General features: G+C 41.2%; 2 protein-coding genes and 1 long non-coding RNA gene across 3 annotated transcripts; 1 reads left to right on the forward strand and 2 right to left on the reverse strand.

The window, feature by feature from the left end:
* Nucleotides 1–340: 340 nt before the first annotated feature.
* LOC115060186 (uncharacterized) lies at nt 341–1,017 on the forward strand. Its single transcript, XR_003842247.1, has 3 exons — nt 341–420; nt 503–635; nt 719–1,017. It is a non-coding gene; the product is annotated as an uncharacterized LOC115060186 (long non-coding RNA).
* Nucleotides 1,018–1,356: 339 nt separating this feature from the next.
* glud1b (glutamate dehydrogenase 1b) lies at nt 1,357–13,933 on the reverse strand. The gene is made up of 13 exons (XM_029527246.1): nt 13,415–13,933; nt 10,062–10,142; nt 9,585–9,640; nt 8,848–8,911; nt 7,783–7,877; nt 5,930–6,109; nt 4,266–4,403; nt 3,932–4,069; nt 3,742–3,822; nt 3,208–3,331; nt 2,836–2,927; nt 2,524–2,586; nt 1,357–2,316 (listed from the first exon to the last, which is right to left on the reverse strand). Exons 1-13 carry the CDS (start codon nt 13,809–13,811, stop codon nt 2,197–2,199), a joined length of 1,629 nt encoding a protein of 542 aa, XP_029383106.1. The 5' UTR covers nt 13,812–13,933; the 3' UTR covers nt 1,357–2,196.
* Nucleotides 13,934–18,487: 4,554 nt separating this feature from the next.
* Nucleotides 18,488–23,233, reverse strand: epas1a (endothelial PAS domain protein 1a). Its single transcript, XM_029527231.1, has 10 exons — nt 23,115–23,233; nt 22,939–23,004; nt 22,148–22,314; nt 21,143–21,387; nt 20,977–21,061; nt 20,794–20,894; nt 20,496–20,659; nt 19,755–19,861; nt 19,491–19,659; nt 18,488–18,638 (listed from the first exon to the last, which is right to left on the reverse strand). The coding sequence occupies exons 1-10, from the start codon at nt 23,231–23,233 to the stop codon at nt 18,581–18,583; spliced, it is 1,281 nt and encodes a 426-aa protein (XP_029383091.1). The 3' UTR covers nt 18,488–18,580.
* Nucleotides 23,234–23,237: the final 4 nt, after the last annotated feature.

Consider the following 23,237-nt stretch of genomic DNA (forward strand, 5'->3'; position numbering starts at 1 on the left):
AATGAATAAAATAAAAATAAAAAGTAATTTCCTCCAAAACAATTTGAGGAACCGGACGGTTAAAACTGAGGAAAGTTCCACCAGGGAACGGGCGTGTACAGCGACACCTCGCTCCCTAACTGTTCCCCTTTCTTGGCCAGCGGAGAAACTGGTTTTAAGATAGGAGACGGCAACAGGAGAGCAGGTGGGGGGGCGCAAGGGACAACAAAAAGGCGAACTTCTATTGAATCTTGAAAGGTGAGCCCTTAGCAACTTCATTCGCAACCATTAATGATGAACATATTATTCTACCAATTTATGATTGGCTAAATTTAAAACTTGACAAGTTTCAAATTACAGACTGGGAGGAGTCATTTCCTTTATAAAGACGTTTAACACACGGACAACATCCCAGACGCTCTCTGAACTGCCACAGATTTGGTAAGAATTCATTCACTGATCCATCCATCTCTAAATGATCACTTAGTGATTTGTCAATTAAAACTTTTCCCTTCTTTCGCAGCTGAATCACAACAAATTCATACTTACTGATGTAAAACAGCAGCTGAAAGATAAAAGTTGTCCTCGATTTTTTGAGACTTTTGGGAGAAGATTCACGATTCAACATTAAACATCTCACACAGGACAGAGTGAAGGTGGGTTGTGATAAATAAGAGGTCGGTTCATCTTCAGACTGTGAACATGTAACTGTGACCTGAAGGCTTTCATGTAATTTTAGGAAGCAGCTGTAGGACGAGTGTCCAACCAAACCAGTGAAAAAAAGGGAGCTTTTTAAGAGACACAAGGAACACCTCGACCTGAGTATGAATGTGCTGAAATATCTATTATAATACAATATTAACTAGGTTCATTTACTAAATAACGTTTCTTTTTTCATCGCGATGGCTACTCAAAGAGTTCCATACCCTGAAGGCGTGAACAGTACAGTTGCAAAAAAAAGATTCAAAGATCGGCATCTTAGGGCTCATCCAGATGTTCTCTATGAAGACATGAAAAGAAACGGGAAAAGATGCAACTTGATTTTCTATACTGAATCTTTACCGGGCTGGACAGATGCAATACTACATACCTACCATGGTTCAGAGGAGGGACATCAGAGAGATGGTACATTCAGAATTAAACTCGTCAACAAGCTCGGCTATGTGAGATTGCACAAAAGTGGAAAGATTGTGATACAGGGTCGATTGGAATGTCTTGCAGTATTTGTAAATAGTTTTGATGAAATGAGAGGAATGTTGAAGGGTAGATTTGATCGTGAAATGTAGACACAGACACACACACACACACAATCCATTTTGTTGCAGTCCAGAATAATTTAAAAAAAAAAAAATGTACTTACAAGATTTTGTCTTTTTCTGAACGTTTTATTAGTTTTCACAAAATGAATAAAATAAAAATAAAAAGTAATTTCCTCCAAAACAATTTGAGGAACCGGACGGTTAAAACTGAGGAAAATTCCACCAGGGAACGGGCGTGTACAGTGACGCCTCGCTTCCTAACTGTTCCCCTTTCTTGGCCAGCGGAGGAAATGGGGAGAAGCTGCTTTTAAAATAGGAGACGGCAACAGGAAAGCGGATGGGGGGGTGGGGGGGGCGCAAGGGACAAGAAAAGGGCGAACTTTTATTGAATCTTGAAAGGTGAACCCTTCGCAACTTCACTAACTTTTACACCTTTAAGAGGGAGAGTCAAATGCAAGGGTAATAAAATGATGATTCTCTTATACATGAAGTTAAATCTAAATCCCTTTTGAATTAAACTGCTCTCATTTAGAGCAGACCTCTTTCTGAAATAAGGCATCTGTAGTGGTGACAACTGAAACTGTCACAACAGGAGGGTCACACATTCAGCAAACACAAAAAGAGGGCACTTTGTACATGGCTGCCATACAAAAACACCATGAATAACTATAGGAGTTCTGAGGGAGACCAAGTGTTTCCTTTCTCTCTCAGGTTCTGGCTTTCTATTTGCTTGTTCTTCAACATAACTTCAAAACCCAAAACAAGAACTGGACAGTGGTTGAGAAAGAAGGTGCAGATTCAGAATAATAACCACACAAAGATCACAGGGCATATAACCAGGCAAGCCAATGTGTGCAGTAAGGGGGCTTGAAAGTGAAAGTGAAGGGGAAGAAGGCAGAAGAGGGTCCTCGATAGCAGGAAGGTGGAGGAGAGATAAATTTGGGTAATGACTGGCCATTTATGTGAAGGTGAGCCCGGCCTCGTTGTAGACTTTGAAGACCTTCTCGATGGCGTTGACATAGGCGGCTGTTCGCAGGTCCAGACCCAGGTTGTACTTGCTCGCTGTGCGCATGATTTGCTAAAAGAACAGAGTAGAAAGTGTTTTACATGCTGAATGACGGCTGCACCAACAGTTCAAATGTGACAGGAACAAAATGTTGAGACGTCCTGTTCTAAATGAGTATTTTTATCTTTCCTATATTGTAACATCTTCAACATCCACTTAATCTCCAACTGTACATCAGCAGCAGGTTTTTGAAATGTCTGTGTGATGCATTGCACTTACCCGGGCAGATCTCTCCATGGTGAAGGCTAACCCAGAGTGAACAATGTCCTTCTCTGAGGCACCCTGCACAAAAAGATGGATGTTAACCACACAGTCATTGTGACGGACACGCTTAAGAAAGCATGTGCACAGAGCGGTCAGGACACAATCAATAATTTAGGGATTTAACAGAAAAAGCATCAATAAATGGTTGTTCTTGTGTTTGGATTTTTGATGTTTTGCGCTTTTCTTGTAGCAGTAAATCAATTGCTTTCACTTCCTTAACAGCAGTATTAGCATGCATGTGCCTGTGTGTCAACAAATTTTACTCACAGCAACTCTGGCCTGGAAGTCAGCGGTTGGGACAATGGGAATAGGTCCTCCCTGTTTGCCAAACTTCCTCTCTAGACTCTCCTGAACAGACACTGCAAGAGATTACCATAAATGGTGAAAAAATGTTCTACCATTTTATGATTGCTTGAATGTGAAAGAGAGAAGTTAATATCCAAAATTGTATCTAATGAAAATTTGTAGCCTGCATCTTTAATACTTACCAGTTCTGTTGTTTACATATGATTTTAAAATGTTTTCAAGAAACCTAAAATATAATACTGAATGCAAAAGATGGACCAAATCTTTGTCTGTTATGACACAGGGAACTATAGTCTGTTGGCACATTACAGAAGAATTCTGTCTTGCACTTACTGAGCAGGTGGTAGTTTGAGTCTCGCTCATATTTGAAGGTCAGTCTTCCATAGCTGACATGGTTGAGGTTCTTCAGCCACTCGAAGAAAGACACTGTCACACCACCAGCATTTAGGTACAAGTCCTGCAGCATGAAACATCACAAAAGTCCTTTAAAGCCATGACAAGAGCTCAAAAGAAAATTAAAAAGTGGCATCAGCACATGTCCTTCACATCAACTTTAAGTTGTGTTCATGTCATGTGTGGCTGATTGGATGATGCAGTTTTGTAAAAATGTTCCAATAACTTGGTTGTTTCAAGTCTGTGGATCATCAGTTCAGCAAACAGAGGTATATTTTACTAACTCTGATGCATTCTACATTAAAATCACCATTGAAAAGCTTGTTTTAGCTGTTTGTGTCTCCTGGCCAACTTTTACAAAACCAGTTATTCACCCCAACATAGCTGAAGGGAACAATAAGCACAAATAAAAAAACTGGAGTTTTGGTGTGTGTGTGTGTGTGTGTGTGTGTGTGTGTGTGTGCGCACGCTTACAGGGATAACCATGACATTGTTCTCCAGGAAGATTTTGTCAGCATCTGGGGTGGTGGGACCATTAGCACCCTCTGCAATGATCTACAACAAAAAAAACAAACAAAACATCACATGACTGTGACCAAGTTACCCGTCCTAACTCATATCAGTCTAAATGATGACTTAAATGTCAGGCGTTGTTGTTGTTTACCTTAGCCTTGATCCTCGGGGCATTAAGACGTGTGAGCTTCTTTTCTCCTGCAGCAGGAATCAGAATGTGGCAGTCGGCTTCCAAAATATTCCCGTCATAGGGCTTGGCTCCTGGGAATCCCACAATGGTGCCATGTTGCTGCAAAATTATTAATAGGCTTGAGTGAGTACCTCAAGAACAAAAAAAGCAGCTGATGGCAACAATGCTACCTGAGCATCAGTAAAAATAAACAAAGAACAGCTGAAAAAACAGAAGAACTTTGAGTAAGCAACAAAACAAAAATGGGAAAAAAAAGAAAGGTGAAGGAAATGAGGGAATGGTAATGTGCTGGTACCAGTTTATAGTCCTCCAGCTGTTTGGGGTCGATGCCCTCTGGGTTATAGATGGCTCCATCAATCTCACCCACGCCCACGCACTTGGCCCCAAACCTGTGCAGGTACCTCATGGAGTGGAGACCCACATTACCAAAGCCCTGAGAAAGGTCACAGAGAGATAATCATCAGCACGGACCATGATCATTTTCACATCACTGAACATCATCAGTAAGCACTTTAATCAACCATAGTATACAGTCCAGTTTCATGTCAGTATGTGTTGCACTCTGGTGTCACCATGTGGCCAGAAAACGTAGGTAGAATAATTACGCATCACGGGGTACAGTAACATGATATTTTTATAATGAGCTATATCTAACTACAGGAGATGTTCAAGCAATGTCATTCTACTGACTCCAAACTCCTTCAAATCTGAAGTATTGCCCAATCAGAGACATTTAGGCATTTAGCCCTCTTAATGATTTATATAATAAATTCTCTGATGGCTAACAGCTTTGTAGAGCAGGATGACCTCAGACTATCATCTCATGGTAGCACAGTGTTCACACTCTGACTCTGCTCTAACTGAACTGCAGGAAAACAAGGATATGAACTTGCTGACTTCACAGCTGATTAAAACAAAGAAACGTGATAAGAGAGTAAATCATGTCCCTGCCCTGAACTTCTTACTGTACCGAAGATCTGCTGCCTTCTCTCACCAATAAATCTCTAAGAAAATCTAATCACAGGACATTGTAATTCTCTCACACATACACGCACACACACACACCCACACAGAGGGATTAGCTTTTTGAACATCCAGCTGCTGTCAGTGCTTCTTCATCTCTGCAGTGACACCCTAACCCCATCATCATGCCAACACTCCCTGTGCAAGCTTCATCTCTTTCCATGTCTCTTGTTTGTTGTGTAAAATAAATCTGTTTGAAAATCTCCAGGAAACAAAAAGATCATATTTCCATGTGTAATATACATCCTGTGGAGAAACAGCAGTTTTTAGTAGATTTTCTTTATAGCGTTTGAAGGTTGCAGCCAAACTTTAAAATGCATTTAAAGATATAGGGTTGTTCAAGAACGGAAACAGATAATGTTGCACTCATAAAAAAGTGGTAATAATAGAAAGAATTCCTGCAAAGCAGCAGAGGCCAGTGCCCGGATGTCCGTGGTGATGTGTAAGTGTGTCTTTGTTTGTGTGTGTGTGTTTGTGTGTCCATGACACAAGAGCTGCCATGTGACCAGGGAGTGGAAGTGGAACTGCTTATGGAGAATGCTTCTCTTTCACTTTTTGGTTCACAAACTCATCTCTGTTTCTGACTTCTTCATTTTGTGCTCTGTGAATCTTTTCCACTTGGATTTCCACTTTTTACTCACAAAGTTCAACATGAAGGAGTTAGATGAGCAGATCAGTGTCAATTCAACCAAAAAAAGAGTTAGTTCCATTTTCTTAAAGACTAACCCTTTAACAAAGAGAGGTAACTGCTTCAGTTCAGTTTCTGTCTGCTTGGGATGAAGGGATCAGATTCAGGCTAACACAGATGGTGCGGCTCTAAAACCCCTCATCACGATTTCAAATGAAGACTTAAATCCGCCTGGCACTGCACCTTCTTCCTCTCAAGCAAACTGCTTGTACGATGATTAAATCACGCATGTAAGTGTGGTTGTGTACCTGGACGATGAAGGTCTTATCCTGGAAGCCAGGGGTGAGGCCCAGCATGCTCATGTAGGATGCCTCGTTGATGAAGTTCTCGATGCCATGGAAAACTCCACGACCAGTGGCTGAGATACGTCCGTGGATTCCTCCCTGGCTGATGGGTTTTCCTGTCACACACGCATGGGCGTTGATGTCCTGTACACACATATCCAAAGATCAAAGCCTTCAAACATCATGTACAAACCAAATTGTTCTTGAAATTTAATCCAATATTGAGATCAGTGTTTTTTGCAAGAAACAATCTGTTAAATCTCACTAAAACTTCTACTATTATTTAATGAACTTTAATACAGGCTAATGCGATGGACTGGTGACCTGTCTAGGGTGACCTCTGCCCTTGCCCAATGTGAGCTGGGATTGGCTCCAACACCCCTGTGACCAGGAAATGGATAAATGGTAGAAGACGACTGAGAATGAATTAATAGAGACTGATGCTTTTGAAAACTATCATCTACTGGCTATAAGTAGTACTGCATCTCAAACCCCTTTCTGCAGCACCTTCCATTTCTTTCCACAGTGTTAAATACGTGACATCCACACAGCATAAGGCTTTGCCACGCCACAGGCAGTCCAGCAGCTGAGCGTCAGTGCACACTACCCATAACCCTCCACCCTCAGATACCCAGAACAGGAATGTGAAACCCAAGTCCTGCCAGGGGTATTTAGAACAGAGGACACATGACTGGATAAAGTGAGGTTAGAGAGGGGAACAGAAAGGCAAAACAAGTATCATGAGCAAAGTAGAGTGATTTAACTAGACGCAACTTGAGTTTGAGCGAGATCTTTGTGGACAGCAACGGTGATAAATCAGTCGTGTTTTAAGGACAAGTAAGTGCTTTTTGTATATTAATCTGACGCACATAAATAGCCCCCGTCTGTTTGGAAGCATATAAAATCACCACAAAACCATTAGCAGCTACTGAGAAACTAGTTTGAAGCAAATTGCCTGACTCCACACTAGCCGACTCAAACCTCTCCTTTGTTTTGGAAACTTGCATGAAAATTGGTGACATGAAAAAAGGGACATTTTGGTGCTTGTGTTTGCTTGTCTGTAGAGTGAGGTTGACACCACACTGGATTACCTCCACTCTGCATACAGGCAAATTTATGATCAAAACAAAATGCATAAAAAGGACATCAAATTAAAACTGATATTTCTGAGATATGCATCATTAACAAATCTCCATAGATATTTTTCCTTTTTCATTTAATTGATCATTTCACAATTTTTTAAAATCAATCTTTCAGTTCAAGATGCTTATTCTGTCCGAACAATAAAGCCAAACCCAAGGTTTTCAGTTTCTGTAAAACAGAAAAACCTCGCATTGGAAAAACTGGAACGAGTGAGTCATAGTCAGAGTGAGTCACGCTCAGTCATGTGTCTTTAGTGGAATGGTGTTATTCTCCTAAAACTGCAGATGAACTTCACTTCTGAATTCACATCTACATTTTTACCGGACCACAGTTAACATCTGAGGGTGAGGGTTTGCAGTTTTCACCAGATGTGAAATACACATGAGCATACATGGGCAAATATTTTCCATCTTTAGTCAAATAAGCCTGTTAATAAGCCCTGACAGATTTTGATAGTAGAATGATTAAGTGACAACATAAATGCATATACACACAAATAGGCCTTGGTTTGTAAAGCTGCTTTAAGAGAGTGGGAAAGTCTCTGTGGTGGGCTGGGAAGGGAGAGGCAGGAAACCACTGCCCATGGTTTAAATGTGAGTCATTCCTTGTTTTTCTTCAGCTTACCAAAACCCAGCAAAGTCAGAAAGGTTGGTTCACTACATTTGAGAACTCACAGTGTGTGCGATGGTGTTGGCATATGTGTCAGCAATCCAGGACATTTCCCTCTCTCCTGTACTCATATCTGGGGCAGGGACGTCGATGCCAGGTCCTGGTAAACAAAGACATGTCGGTGAGGAAGGAAATTAAAGCGCAAGAGATCTGTAAAGCATGCCATTCACTGGGTATCCAGCCTAGTCTAAAAATCTGAATGAACATTATGGGATTGAAAGAACAGATTTGGACGTCAGGGGAAATTTGAGCACCGGTGCCCTTGCGTCATATGTGCATGAGACCTCGAGGGTCTTGCAGCTTTGAACAAGGTCCAAAAACAGAAGCAGGCACAAAGAGACGGGGGTGGGACTACAGGGAGAGAAAGCGATGACAGAATCTCTCAATAGGTGCAGTCTGACTGTGGATGCTAACTTATTTTCAGTTCGTAGCAAATTCACTAGTGAAAGCTGCTCTGTGGCCATATAAAAATGTCAAAATACACATAAGAGACAGCATCATATCACTTTGCGCGGTTTGCATGCATTATAAACATTAACATCCAGGCAGTGGTTGAGACAGTGCCTGTACAGGGGCATCTTTGCTCAACAATAACAGAAATATTAGAACTTCCTGCAAAAAATAAATGATGATTGATCATTTAAAATTCTGTAAAGGATTTGAATTAATTAAAATTAGCCCCACCTTTACTTGAAACATCTTTTACCACTGCATACAAAGTATACATTAAAATAAGATACAAATTAGTGCTGTTTTTTCCAGCAGTGAAGATCCGATTCAGGTTGAACTTTGATCCCAGACTCATTGTTAGTTTCCTGCTTCAGCTGACACAGGCACACCCTTAGCTACCCCAACCTGAATAAACAGCGCTGGATGAAAGGAAATGTTTACTTTGGTAAAATACTGTTGCAGTAATGATGGACATTTCCACTCAGAGTCAAATAGCCATGAAAACACTAAATACATATTTTACAAATAATTAGTTACCAAAGTTAAACATAGCTTAAAGCTTTTCTGCAGCAAGCTTAACAGTTGAGACAAATTGTATAAATTCACACATAAAAACTCACCAATGAATCCCTTCTTGGCCAGCTCAATAGTGAATCTCCTGGTAATCTTCTCCAGCTCATTATCCTGCAATGGACAGAAAGTATGGAGTTAAAACAAAAACTCGTTGTCACCATAGTTACAAACCAAATTGTGTGTCCTCCACATAAAGCAATAGCTTGCATTGTGCTCTGGGCATTCTGATGAAACGGGTAATATATTGTTTAGGCCTTCCCACCAGTAAAATCTCAGCCCAGAGGCAACAGCCAATGACCTGTTAAATCTGTTTATCTCACAGTATTCATCAATAGATAGATTATATCCTTCTCCATGATTAAATGAAAGTAAAGGCAGGCATCATTTAAAGAATAAAAGCATTTAACTGAAACCAAAAATTGTACGTGTTCATCTACTGACGCTGATGCTCCAGCTGACTTTAAATTTAAATTCAATCTAGAAGAAGACACAGAGGCCCATTTCTTTATCTGCTTCAACAGCTAAATATAAACAAGCATCACTTTCTCATCTTGATCTTGTCTCTAATTATTCTCTCCTCTAGCTTAATTCCCTCCAGTGCAACCAGTGCAACTTGAAAGGAGAAGATTCAGTGGCCCTGCCTTCTGCATTCCTCAAAGATTCAACCATCCACTGGGTTTGTTTGGATTCAAGAAAAAGGCATAGGAAAACAGAAATCATACATTCACACCGTCCTAAACTTGTCAGTGCATCAAGGAAGGAGGAGTGATGTAAAGGGGCTTACAGAGTAATTTCTGGGGTTGATCTTGACTCCAGCTTTGGCTCCCCCAAATGGCACATCTGGATGAAAATAATGCGACTTAAAGGATCATACATACGCTTGTGATACACACAAGGCATTAAGATTGCACATGTGGACATCAATAGATAATCTCAAAGAGTAACCAAAGAAAGCTGAATTGAGTGCAAACCATCCCTCAACAAAGTAAGACACTCTTTCGAAACCAAGACCTCATCAATAGATCTGATAGCGACAGAACAGAGGCTAAATACCTGAGTTTCATCAGCCAGAGTAACTCAGGGTAGTCAGAAAGGCACAAACTGATGAAGCCTCTTGGACGAGAGGTGAAACTTCACAGATACATAACCAAGTCCAGTTGCACTCTATTTAGTTTTCTTTGGATACCGGTGAACTGGATGACTGAGAACATTCACAGACAACCTCAGAGGCTTAGTGGAAAGGTTAGATTTTAATACTCACCAACAACAGCACATTTGTAGGTCATCAGAGAAGCCAGGGCTTTCACCTCATCCACAGATGCTTCTGTACTGTAACGAATACCTGAGGAAATGCATAGAGGGAAGTTTAAAAAGTGAGTTTTAAAATGTCAAAATGGATTTTGTGTTTTTTAGTCCATTGATATTTTGATTAGTTGATAAAGTTCAGATGGCTAAATGGGGGAAATCCCCACTTAAAGTGCAATAAAGTGTGATGAAATTTGAATAAACAGAGTAGACTTGACTGGACCAATAACTGCAGGCCCTAAATTCTCCAGAAACATACCAGATACCAGACCACATGGCCAGGTCAGAGGTCAGAGAACCAATTGTGACCAACAGCCGCAGTAACAGCAAAAAGTATGTGGAGACTGAATGTGCCAATCCCAGCCTGCTATTCTGCCCCCAATTCTTTGCACTACAGTCATTCCTTCCTGTTGTCTGGGGTTTACTACCGTTACCCGGGCAACATGTGTGCGCCCGGTTGTGCACAGCATTACACGAGATCATATAACCAGCTGCTGGTCAAACTATACTAAGTGTGTTTGTGTGAGAGAGTGATTGGCCAGCAATACCAAATATAGAATAAACTGAATTCGCTTAGGCAGAAAATCACAAGGGCAAAAGTACAAAGAGGAGACTGCTGATTCAAAACCACTGTGTCTGTTTGAGAGTTCAAGTGCAAGCACAGAACAGGATGCAAAGTAAAACCCGAATCTCTATGATGCGTTCTTTAAGTGTCAGTGAATGATATCATGTTATATCCATCTACTGTCGTTTGACCGTAGTAAAACAAAAAGAAATGATCAAACATCCTGAAAACAGTGCTCCATCTCTCAGACTTCTGCTGTGGTTCTCCCTCTATCTTTTTATCCAGAGATCAGCTGAAGACCTCGTGTCATTAAAGGACAATCTTGAGCTTGGTAATCAAATTAAAAAGGGAAAGACAAGCTTTGCTGCCTTCCCATCCCCCATCCAGCCATCCATTTATCCAACCCAAACAACAGCCCACCACAGCAACGAGAATCAAAACATATCTGAGAACACATTCCACAGAAATGAAGGGCAGATTTCTGGAAAAAAACTGAGCACACACTGTAATTCAGAGTTTGTGCAGCTGCCAGGTCAGCTGAACTTCTGCAGCAGGCCTAAGGTAATGGAGCCACAGATCTTAACATATCTATCTCTATTTTTAATCATTGTTAAAATAAAAGTCTCAGTCACCTAATTGTGTGTCTTTTTCTATATTTCTTGTGTGCACATAATCATTTGTAAGTATGTGCATGGTGTAACAATATTAGAAGTATGGCGCAATGATTCCTAAAGATCCAAAGACATTTTGCTTAATGGCACAATCTTGCAATAACTATCCATTTAAAACGTTTATACCCTTTTTTTTACATTACATATGCAACTTTGATAAAGTGGGCACTCATACACCCTCACATTACGCTGACACTCAACATTATTCAACTTCTGCATCAAAAGGAGAAGGATGTAGACAAATGAGCAGACTAAACAAAACTTTTGGACAACTCGAATAACTCCTCATCTACACTGAAACCATGTTGTTCCTGAGTTATGACACTCATTGAGAAGTCAGTAAAGAGCAGTTCAGCCCAATCCAGCCCAGTTTTGACTCTTGAAGCAAAAGAATGACCAAAACATGGACACACAAACAGCTTTTGCACTTTGTACTTTGATCTGATCTTGGCCAAGGGTCTATGTACAACATCAATAATTAAACCCACCGGAAAATACCTGTTTTTACCCCATTCCACCTCTATTGTCATTGAATTCAACATGAACAACCAATCATTATCAGGCCAATTGAATCAATAAACTGTCAGTTAAATACAAATTGTTTGTGGTGGGTTTTTTTTATATTTAGGGCAAATTGAGATTGAGGACGAGTGACTGCTGAGTTAAGTAGATGATTCAGGGATTCCCATTTGAATTTTTTACATGTGCAATACATTTGAAGTACAAATGGCAGACAGTGCAATAAATGAAACGTCATTTTCCTTGGCTGCACTGTTTCCCCTAAATCTGAAGGCAGCAAAAGTCAGAGGTTAATGGAATTATAAAGTCTGACATTATAACAACTTAACATAACATGAGAGGAAGCTTTTCACTGATACTACCACTAAAGGAGATTGTTGGTGCTTAACTGTGCTTTGATATAGCTCTGAATAGAGGTGATGCTCAACCCTCCACGTGGTTGCAAGAGATGGATAGAGATGCTCTTTCACCGGTATTGATGTTCCTGTTTTTGCTTCCCTTAGTGAAAATCAATAGGTTAGCGTGCGGCACTGCAATTTCATAAATGATCCATTACCGTTAAATGGCTTGATGGAGAATTTTGTTATGGATATTTTATCTGGCTGACTAAACGGCCAATAAATCCACTGGGAATCAGGAAAACTTATAATTATACACATGCCTCCCCAGGACAGGCCTATATCATTTACCCAGCAAGTGCAGCAGGAGGTTTCACAGCTTTAATGGCAGGCCAATGTACAGTCCACAACATGTCCTTTGAGTGGCTGACTGAATGGCATGTCTTTCTCAACCGAGAGAGCTCCCACTCCTCAGCAACCCCCCCCCCACCTGTCACAGTGCTGACAAATAGGAGGGCCGAGAAAAACAACCACCCCCTCCACAAGTCTCACGCCTCCCATTTTCCTATACATAATATCCCCCGACTTGCATTTTTACCCACAGTGCATTGCTGCAGTGGCCCATGATGCCTTTGCTTTGCACCTTGAACTCTGCACCAAAGATCATATGTCATTGTCACTGTCACTATATTCTTCCACAGCCAGCAGAGTACAAAAATGTGTGTGGATAGCATTTTTAGATTTGTTTTGCTTTGTAAAATATATCTGCAACATCATCAGACCATCTGATATATAAAACAATATGGGAGTTTTGACAGAGAACTGATGCATCCCTTTGGGTTTTATAATAAATCATGACAACATGTGAAGAGGAGACAGTTGTTTGTGGATTATAACAGTAAAGACTGATGGTTGGGGTTAAAAGCAGGTACAAACTGCCGGCTAGCTCTCTGCACAGCCACAGGTGAGCAGGAAGGTCACTGTCAACTACAAAAAGCCCCCACATGGGCTAAAACATGTACACAGACGAGCAGCTACTAAAAATCAGGATTCACTTTTGGACTGGCTCTGCATAAAAGCAGCCAAACTGCGAGTAAGCTGCTTTAAGTTTTTATTTCTAAATAGCTAATGTTGCTGCTAATGCTAATTAGCTGCAGCTAGCTGTCAAAGAGGGGGGGTGTGGGGTGTGGGGGGGCAGGTCCGGGGCTTCTCTTACCCCCTTTGCAGGGTGTCCTGTGCTGGCTGTGCTGGGCTCGGTAGCCCTCCACCACCTCCCACTCTCCGTTATCCCTCCGGATGGGGAAAGACACGCTCAGGACGTGGTTGCAGGGCTTGATGATGCGCAGGATGCCCCGCACACGGTTCCTCTTCTGCTCGGGGGTCTCTCTGGTCTTCAGGTCCTCCACCAGCTTGTCCTCCACGATGGCGGCGCCGCGGTCGAAGAAGCCCTCCACCATCTTGAAGAAGTTCGGGTCGTCGGGCTTGTCCGCCGCGTCGGCATAGCTACGGACCCGCATCAGGGACGAGGACGCCGGCAGAGCGGAGTCCACGCATCCCGAGGCCAGGGCGCTGCCCGCGGAGCGGCTCAGCAGCTCCCCGAAATACCGATACATGGCTGAAATGTGGCTGTTGGACTACCGGGGCGGATTAACGGCGATAAGAGGCACAGCGACTCGGCACCGCGTCCTCCGGCCGACTGCAGGAGGACACCTCCGGTCCGGGTCCTTTAAAAGGCGGCGGGAGCTCCGCCGGACGCACGCGGAAGAGGAGGACCGAGCGGGGCGGGGCCAGACATGAGAGGGGCGGGGCCGCACACGCGCGCTCCCGACAGATTTGTCAGATTTTATTTTTTTATTTTTTTATTTTTTAGTTGTCAGATTATTAGGCACACTCAGGTAAAACTCATGACATCACTGCTGCAACTAAATTGGTCATAACTGAACTGAACTTTTATTTATTTATTTTTTTTATCAGTTTATCAGAGAGTGTGTCAGCCCCCTGTGTTTGCATCAGTCATTAACCTACCTCTTGGGAAGCTTATTGATTGAGTTGCATGAAGGGTGCTCGTGACCCTGAGTAGAACATAGACATTGTAGACATTGCTTTTAAAGCCATCCAAACCATGAGCTCAAAGCTTTGCACCAGTACATCCACTGCAGTAGACATTTTACTGATAAGTGTTGGTATTAGACAACAAGTCAAGTGATCTCTAAAGTCAGTGTGAAACAGCCTGGAAACCATCGGTGTCAGTTCAATCCATTCAAACTTTTGCGCATGTCAGTCTAGACTGAAGTGATGGACAGCGCAAAAGGCAGACTGATCTCGCAATGCTAGGCAAAATCAATGTATGACTGTTGGTCTTTTAACCATCAAAACAAAAGATTGGCCAACATCAATGCTGAAAAGCTGATGTTGCAGAAAATCAGCTTGAAGCCGGAGCATCTAATTATTGACGTCAACGGTTCAGCTGAATGTCTTCTTGAACTTCTGTGTTCTCAATTCTCTCTTTAAAACAGACAACCCAGCCTACCTCATAGTTATGGTGTGTGCTAAGGTGCACACCTAAAATAACCCTGCAGGTGGACAATTAAAATGTTTCCAAGTGAGACAGCACTGTTTAGGGCAGCAGGTGTGTGTGTGTGTGTGTGTGTGTGTTGCTGGAAAGCGTTTCAGACACAGCTGTGTGTGTGTGGAAAAGATGTGGAGGACGATGACTTCCACCAAGCCACTACAGCACTCCGAGGTTGCTCGAGATCATTTTCGTAGGATTCCTCTTAATGAAGCAGAGGGGCAAAGTATTATGGGTACAGCCTACTGATCAGCCAATCAGCAGAGCCTCTGTTAGACTTTGCACACACTGCGTGCAGAGCAGAGCATCGAATGTGAATCTCTGCTGTACATAAAACAAAAGGCAAGAACAATCTTACGTATCAGAATATGCACAGATGGACGGGCGTGCACTGAAGCTCCAACAGAAACATTTAAATGTTGATCGTCATGCATCTGCTCCTGCAGACGGAGCGCAGCTATTCTAGCTTAGCATGAAGTGCCTCTTCTGTAAAAGTGCATTCATGGCATATTTCACACATACAGTATCTGCAAACGTTGTCTGCACACACGCACACACACACACACACACATTCTGAACGGGGGCCCTGACCCAGGCTAATACCTGCGGACTCTGCACATGAGATAAGATTAGATGCTTCCCCTGGGCACGGGTACAAATATACAGTCAAACTGTATGCTTAAACAATAGTAGACATGCTTTCACAATATGAAAGGTTTATGACGTAGTTAGGTGCAATTTTACAATGACAAAATGTTCATCTAAGCACACAAAGGTTTGATGCAGGTTTGTGGGCCTGCATGTTCTGAACATGCTGTATCATGATGTCAGTGGGCCAAAGTAATCAATAGTAACAAAGTTATCTATTGCAACTGGCACAAAGTTAAGGCAGTTTCAGTATTACTAATGCAATAATGGAAGAACTTATCACCTTGTTGTTCTATCGGTCTACTACACAGCCATATAGTTTTATTGACCTTTAAAAGCTGATATCCTGACTGAGACGCAACTGCACAATTTCATTACAGAGAGGCAGACGGACGGGGATATAGTATCAGAGTATTTTTGTTCCCGCTTGTTCTGTTCATTTTGGAGTTTAACCAAACAGCAGCACAGATAATCTCAAACTCCACATCCAACTGAGGTCGCTGTCATTCCTCTGAAATGTGATCAAAATACTTATTATATATTTGTCTGTATTATCGTTTGTATATTTCTTTTATTTGTTTAGAAGCATTATGATACATTCTCTTCTTAGTTTTTTGTTTTTTCGGATCCATGACAAGCTAAATGACATCAGTGCTATAAAAAGCATGCAGAGGTCTTATGCGGACTTCTTGAGCTGGATCTCCTTCGTGAGCCTGTTTGTGCCGGGTTTGTTTTTTACGTGTCTTATATAAAGCATATATCAGTCAGAGGACTTTGAACGTTGAACTCTGCACCAAGGGCAGTTTTTAATTGAACCAATTATAGCCTTACATTAATCTTGTGGTAGAACAATGATTGCAATAAAAGTTGCAGTTAATAATGAAATTAGGAAAGCTATCTTAGCCTTTTAATAAAACCTGCTTTTTATTATTCAGCGTCCTCGTAGCGCAGCAGAACTTCCCTGCCTTTGTGACTCGGGTTTATCTTTAATGATATGATTCTGCCTGTCTCGGCCTCACTGTGTTTTCCCCGCCCTCACTCCCAGACACTGATTTATCGTGGTTGCATTTGAAACGGTGAGCACTGTCATGTCATTGGCTTACAGCCTGACAACACCCACCCCGCCACAGGGGTGTGACTGGGGGAGGAGAAGGAGATACGTCCATGAGGGGGTGGGGGGCTGACGTAAACAACGGTCCATTATGTCAGCTCACATGGGATTTTCACTGGAAACGCATGGAAGAACCCCTGTCACTTACATCTGTATTTGAAGAACCACTTGTTTTGGAGTCATGTAGTTGTTGTCCCAAAGAGCATCTGAAGTAAAAACGGCCTGAGAGTTTCAAAATCTTTGACACCAAAAGACTTTTGTGGGTCTGATGATAAAGTTGTTCTCCGCTCTATTAGTGGAGTATCTGCCTCTTTAAACTCTTCCCTCTCCAATCCCATCTTTGCCAAGAAGAGAAGTCCCACCATAGAACATGGCTGCCACATTGGAGGGGGCTGACTGCTTTGTTTTACTGACAAAGTTTCAACACTAGATGGAGCACGTATCTCTCCACACAAACCAGTCTGAATAAATCAACATGAAAGCGAAAATATGAATCCGCTGAGATTCACAGTTTCACCCAAACTGAGGCGTAGTTGTTAAAAAGAAAATCCTTACATGCCAAATAAAATAAAAATACAAAATGTGTGTATGTTTTCATGATGACAAATGACTTCACAGGTAATTCTGTCTGGCAGGTCCATAAGAATGAGCTGTCAAATTGGGTTGAATAATTTGTAATTAATTGGGTTATTTGACAAAGACACTGCAAATATTTGAGGGATGCATCAGTGCAAACTTTCTAACAGAAACAACTAATGCTGTGATTGTAACCACCAACGATAAGTGTAGTCACAGAGGAAACATGTAGAAATAGTCAAATGTTCTGCACTGAAAATGAGACTAGAGTGAAAATATCAAAAATCTGTTCAGATTATCAAAACTGAAAGTATTCTATAAATAAGCCATTATATATGGTAATATTAGACTTTAACCATTAAATTATGTTTTCTGTATATCAGTGTCTCATTTTTAGGATGATTTATGATTATATAGTTGTAATATTATTTATATTAAAATCTTGAATCTTGCATTCACCACTAAAGCTGTCTCAGATTTGTACTTGATTAGCTGCCCGTGTGTGTGTGTGGAAACATATATTTTACAAAGCAGACAATATTTGCCCTGTAAATCTTTGTTTGTTTGTGTGAGACTGTGCGTTGTCATTATTTGGTGCAATTAAAAACAATATTTGTTGACGTAGAATAATGCTTCATTTTGTTTTGTTGCTCATTACTGATGAAGAGCATTTTTATTCTCGGATCGGATCAATTCAGTTTCAGATGAATAGAGTCAGTTTAACTGAAAGTTGTTAGTAAGTTATTTGGTTGTGCGTGCGTGTGTGTGTGAGAGAGAGCGTGAGCTTGAGTGTACGCAGAGGCCATGAGGTAAAAAGTTTAAAAAGTTCTCACGAGAACGTTCCCCTCCAGTCTCTCTATTAAGGAAGTTGTGGCTTTGACTTGCGTTTGCTCACATCTCTTCATCAGCACAACACATATCCTCACTCTAGATTTACATATACATCCAGTGTGTGTGTGTGTGTACTTTTCATTATGTCTGTGCCTGGCAGTCAGATGTCACTCCACGTGTCAGGTGGCCCAGGCGGAAACCCAGAAGGAACTAAGGTCAGGTTCAGAGAGGTCAAGAAAAAGTCAAACTGCCTGGTTTATCACACTCAACTGTCTGACAACCACAGTCTACACCAGGAGCAGTTGTCTTTTGGGACAACATGCTAATGCAACAACTAGGCAAAATGGTGTGACAAATCTGTGAAGTAACAAGGTTGAAAAACATCTTTTGTGCGATGCTATCTGCTCAAACTGTCAACACAATCAAAACTGAAACTACAGCTGCTGTGAGTAATTAACAGCTTAAATAGTTAAAATACTTCCTGCCATATTCAAATACTATGTACAAAAACAGACACAACAACAAAACACAAAAACGCAGCAACTCATTTTGAATTATAAAGCCCTCATATTTAATAAAAAGTTCATGTAATGAAAATGAAGAATTCACAGAGGGAGGTGAAACAGATCGTTCTTCATATTCCAATATCAGTATCTGCTGACCGCCTGGTCCAAGGAGAGCAGCAGGGACGGCTCCTCCACTCCACTGCGACAAACCATTACAGCATCAGTTATTATAAAGCAGCTATTTCTATGGGATTTCCATTACACCTTACCTAAACCCTTTAACCAGCCTCAGGGCAGCTCATTTGTCTGTGACAATAAATCAGCTCTGAAAAACGAACTGTTTTTGTGTTATGATACTGCGGCGCGGGCTTTGATGGGTATATGTGGTAAACTTGTTATGTAAGGCAGGTTCTGATTTGGTCGCTGACACAAATCTTGCTTTAAAAAAAAAAAAAAATAAAGCTCTGCAGTTATCTTCTAAACATTTCATTGGCACTACAGGACTAAGAATCTGCAGCCAAGCAAGCAGCTCTGCGCGCTTGTAGGGAAAAGTGGAATATGATGGCGCTTGGCAGGTATTTTTTGTTTAACCTCTTCACAAACTCTTTACATGTTCATGGAAAAACTACCCGAGTCAGGAGTTTTAGATATCAAGAATTTTGGGACAGCAATGACCTGTTTTAATTTAAGATGGTCTTAGACCATAAACTGGAAGATCTTCTTGTATTTTTTATGCCCCAAACCAAATTGCCTTGGTGGATTAATTAAGTTGTGTCGAATTGAATTGAATTTTGTGAATGCAGCATTAACACAAAGTACATCTGAGGCTGATGGGGATGCTTTACAGATTTGAGAAAGTCAAAATTTTCCAATTTTGTGCCATAAATTCTTAAACATTAATATCACATCTGGGCGAAATTTCATTTGAATTCATTTCAATCTGGACCGAATCGGAGAGCAAATAGACCCCTGAGCTTTTAGCATGGAACATCAAAGTAAATTCAAATCTGTGTCTGTAGAATTTCTTTAAAAGGGAACGGCAGACACACACCTGAGGACGTAGGTAACACACAGGATGGTGAACGCCTGCGGAACGCTGAGTCTGGACTTGGAGGGCGGTCCACTGGGGATAACAGCGCTGTGGCTCTCCACCCAGATGTAGCCTCCGCCTCGCACCAGCATCCTGTACTGCCCACTGACTGACTGACTCCTCCAACACACTGCAGAGGGGGAGGCGCAGAAACATGTGACACTACATCAAAATGTAAAAAGGCAGTGTGGAGAAGAATTTAAGTTTCTAAGTATGACGACTCACAGTTGAGGTGGTTTTTGGACAAACACTTTATGTCCAGTGTGTGACAGAGATCATAGATGGAACGACCCAGCAGCTCCTGAGGACTGTATCCCAAAAGAGAAGTCACCCTGTCACAAACACAAATACACATCATTTTGTTTTACACAATGCTGTCTGATATTTATTTATTCTGCTGCAGCCAGGAACAAGTTTGGATTCACTAGTCGACATAAAAAAAAAAAAAAGGAAATAAAAATGATCCCACTCAGCAGTGTTTTTTATTGTCGTCACACAAAGTGAACTCCTCAAAGTCCATTTGTTGCGTTAAAGTCACCCTACTTTATGATCTCTGTATCATATATTCTGTGTCAGCTCGTTTCAGTTCTTCTGGGAAGTTAATAATCTACATAATATTAAAATACAAGAAACCTTAAGACTCCATTATGTCCATCTATGAAAACAATGTATTTAAAACTGACTTCTTGTTCAGAACCAGCAGAATGTATATGAGTGCAGCTGTAAAATAAAAGAATCAGTGACTGAAATATATTTCTTTCCTTTCTCTTAATGATTTGTCGTTTCATTTTTGCAGTGGTGCATGTCATCCTGCAATGCTTCCGCTGTCAAAAGCTGCAAAACAACTCAAACAGCGAGCTCCTGCTTTCCAAAAACTGATTCTTAACATTTGACCAGGACAAATTCTTCCACTAACAAAAAAAAATCCATTCCGATCAATGATCGTGGCAAGTTTGTGTAAGTCACCTCTGGTCACAGTATGTGAACCTCATGTCCATGCTGTGCTGGCTGGTGAAGGTGTGTGTGCTGAGAAGTGTGTGTGAGAGGGGCAGCGGTTGGCAGGTCAGCAGCAGGCAGGAAACCGACGGGTGACTGACACACACCTTCGCTCGGCCCTGACAGTGCAGGACCTGAAATCACACAATTTTAAAGCTTGGAAAACGGATTTCAGCAGGAACCTCTTGATGTCTGATGATATTTGTAAATTACAGGAAGAGGGGTGAAGAATGCGTGACTGTTCAAAGTGTTTCTGTTTCTCACCAACCTTCCACATAGCTGATTTGAGGTTGGTGCTTCTTCCTCTGTGTGTCAGAGCACTTTTTATCCGCACAACGAAATCCCGCTTCACAACGGCCCACCCGTCCACTAAAATCACAAGTAACTGATTGATCCAGACAAAAGAACTCTTAAACTTTGAATGAAGCCTGAAAGAATAACAAACACTCACTTGCTGTTAGCCGTAGGTTATTTCTGATTTCTTCGTGGTCAGAGGGATGAATGAACTCAAAGATATTATGTCCCATCAACTCAGTCTGTGAGGAAACAGAGAGCAAAACTTCATCGTTGAATTCTGAAATGAAGTTCATCGTCCATGCAGAAATATGTGTGCGTACCTGTGTCAAGCCCATGTATTTGCTGATGTTGTCAGACAGGTAGATCATGTCTCCCTCAGAGGACAAGACCATCAGAAATCCCTCCAGGATCCTCAGGTACAAGTTTGTCTCTGCCGAGATCTGAACTTCCCCTGACGGTTTTTCCACATCGCCGCTTCCTACATCACAAAATTGCTGCGCTCCACCGCCCAACATTTGTCCATATCTAACTATGTGACTGGTCTCTGCTTTGGTCCGAGCATTCCCTGCCAGAAAGATATTTTAATGATTGTGCTACTTTCGTCCATGAAAAATTTCACGTTCATTTCATGGGAAAACTGTACAATCTGTTCTGCATTTTCAGTGGATTCTTTGTAGATGGGAAATGTGAACAAAACATATTGTGTGTTTGTGCTCATTTCATCTGTGTGTTTGTGTGTGTGTGCAGTTGTCTTCTTGATGAGAACAAATCCCCAAAATTTTAATTGTTAGATGTTTTGATTGTAGGTTATAGTAAGGGAATGGGAATTTTATGGTAAGAAGTAAGACTAAGGAACAATAACTTCCCTTGCTAAACATATAATACAATACAATATGTGAAGTTTCGGAGACATGGCTCTGTGTGTGTGTGTGTGTGTGTGTGTTCCAACTGTTATCACTCATCCTATCAAGGGCTTCCTTTTTCTAACTGTTCTACAGACATGTGGCCAAAGGTTCAGTTGAAATCAGCAGAAATTCCCAACCTGTCTTTGAAATGGCCACCAAACCAATATCTGTCTTTACATTTGAAATCTGCAGTTCATCATTCAGCCGAATAACGAATAAAGAAGTTAAGTAAATGTCAGCTAGTTTTCGTTGGGATAGGCTTAACTTATTTCTTACTCAAATTATTTAAATCAAATTGAAAAAACTCAAACAACCTGTTTAAACATTTTCACAAGTGAAATATATTTTTTCCACAACTGATTTCGCACGTGCCAAATGAGAGTGCACACTTTATTAATGTGCATGATGATCTTTTCTTACCTTTGAGCAGAGTATGCATGCGTATGTAGCTGAGAGTGAGACGAATGACAGAGGGCTTGTCCAGGTTAGCTCGGACTGAAGGCTCGAGTGGCAGCAGCTGAGACAAATCCCCAAAAACATCAGACTCTATTCGCCGTCTCCTTCTGGCCGCCTCACGGCTGATTGCCCTGTAGAAGAAAAAGACAATAAGTGAGGGTGAGTAACTGATGCCACCTGAAAAAAGAAAAAAATAAATGCAGCCATCTTGATATTTGAAAATATGAAATGGAAAATGCAATAAATTAGTTACAGTAGAAATATGTGTTATTATATTAGTCCTGCAAGCTACAGCTTTTTTCTTCTACACCTTTCCTTTACATCACTTAGAAACCTATCTGAAATTTTATTTAATGTGTGATTTATATTTTAAAACATATCAAAATAAATGTATTCATTCACTCAGAGCACACTGTAGTTCAAACACTGAATGAGTGTGAATTTCAGAGAGAAAGAAAATCCTTTTTGTACTTTCTTAGAATGCCTTTCTAAGCATAATTCAAGAAAAAATCTTAAAACATGAACTATGCAACAAGTTTGTCAGACTTCTTTATGATTTCAGTTTCATGATACACAAATTTTTGGGAATTTTTCAACACGGAGGGATGCATAATATTTTGGACTCAAGTAATTTCAGTGTCCATTCAAACCGGTTTAGAAAGAAGTCAATTAAACTTGAATGTATGAATGTATTTAAAATGATATCAGTGAAGAAAGTAAACAGTTTCTGAGCACAAAGCAACACGCAACTTTACCTTCTCTTCTCTTTGTCTGCTGTCATCGTGTCCAACAGGTTTCTCTGTCTGGTGTCATGTTGAAAGCTGAAAAGGAAGAAGTGTTCACACTGCAGCAGGGGATCTCCTCACTCCAATTTGCACCATCGCAGGGAGGGTAATTAATCACAGAGGCAATTAGTGGCGCCAAATGTCACCAGGCAAGTGGTCCCATGCAGCACAGATGACTTGAACGGACTCCAGCAAAAGTGTCTGCGCTCCCTGCTGCATGTGCATCACCTCCAGGCTTCCAGAGCTGGGCACAATGATAAGCCATCTGA

Source organism: Echeneis naucrates, chromosome 19 (genome assembly GCF_900963305.1).
Source record: "Echeneis naucrates chromosome 19, fEcheNa1.1, whole genome shotgun sequence".
NCBI classification, from domain to species: domain Eukaryota; kingdom Metazoa; phylum Chordata; class Actinopteri; order Carangiformes; family Echeneidae; genus Echeneis; species Echeneis naucrates.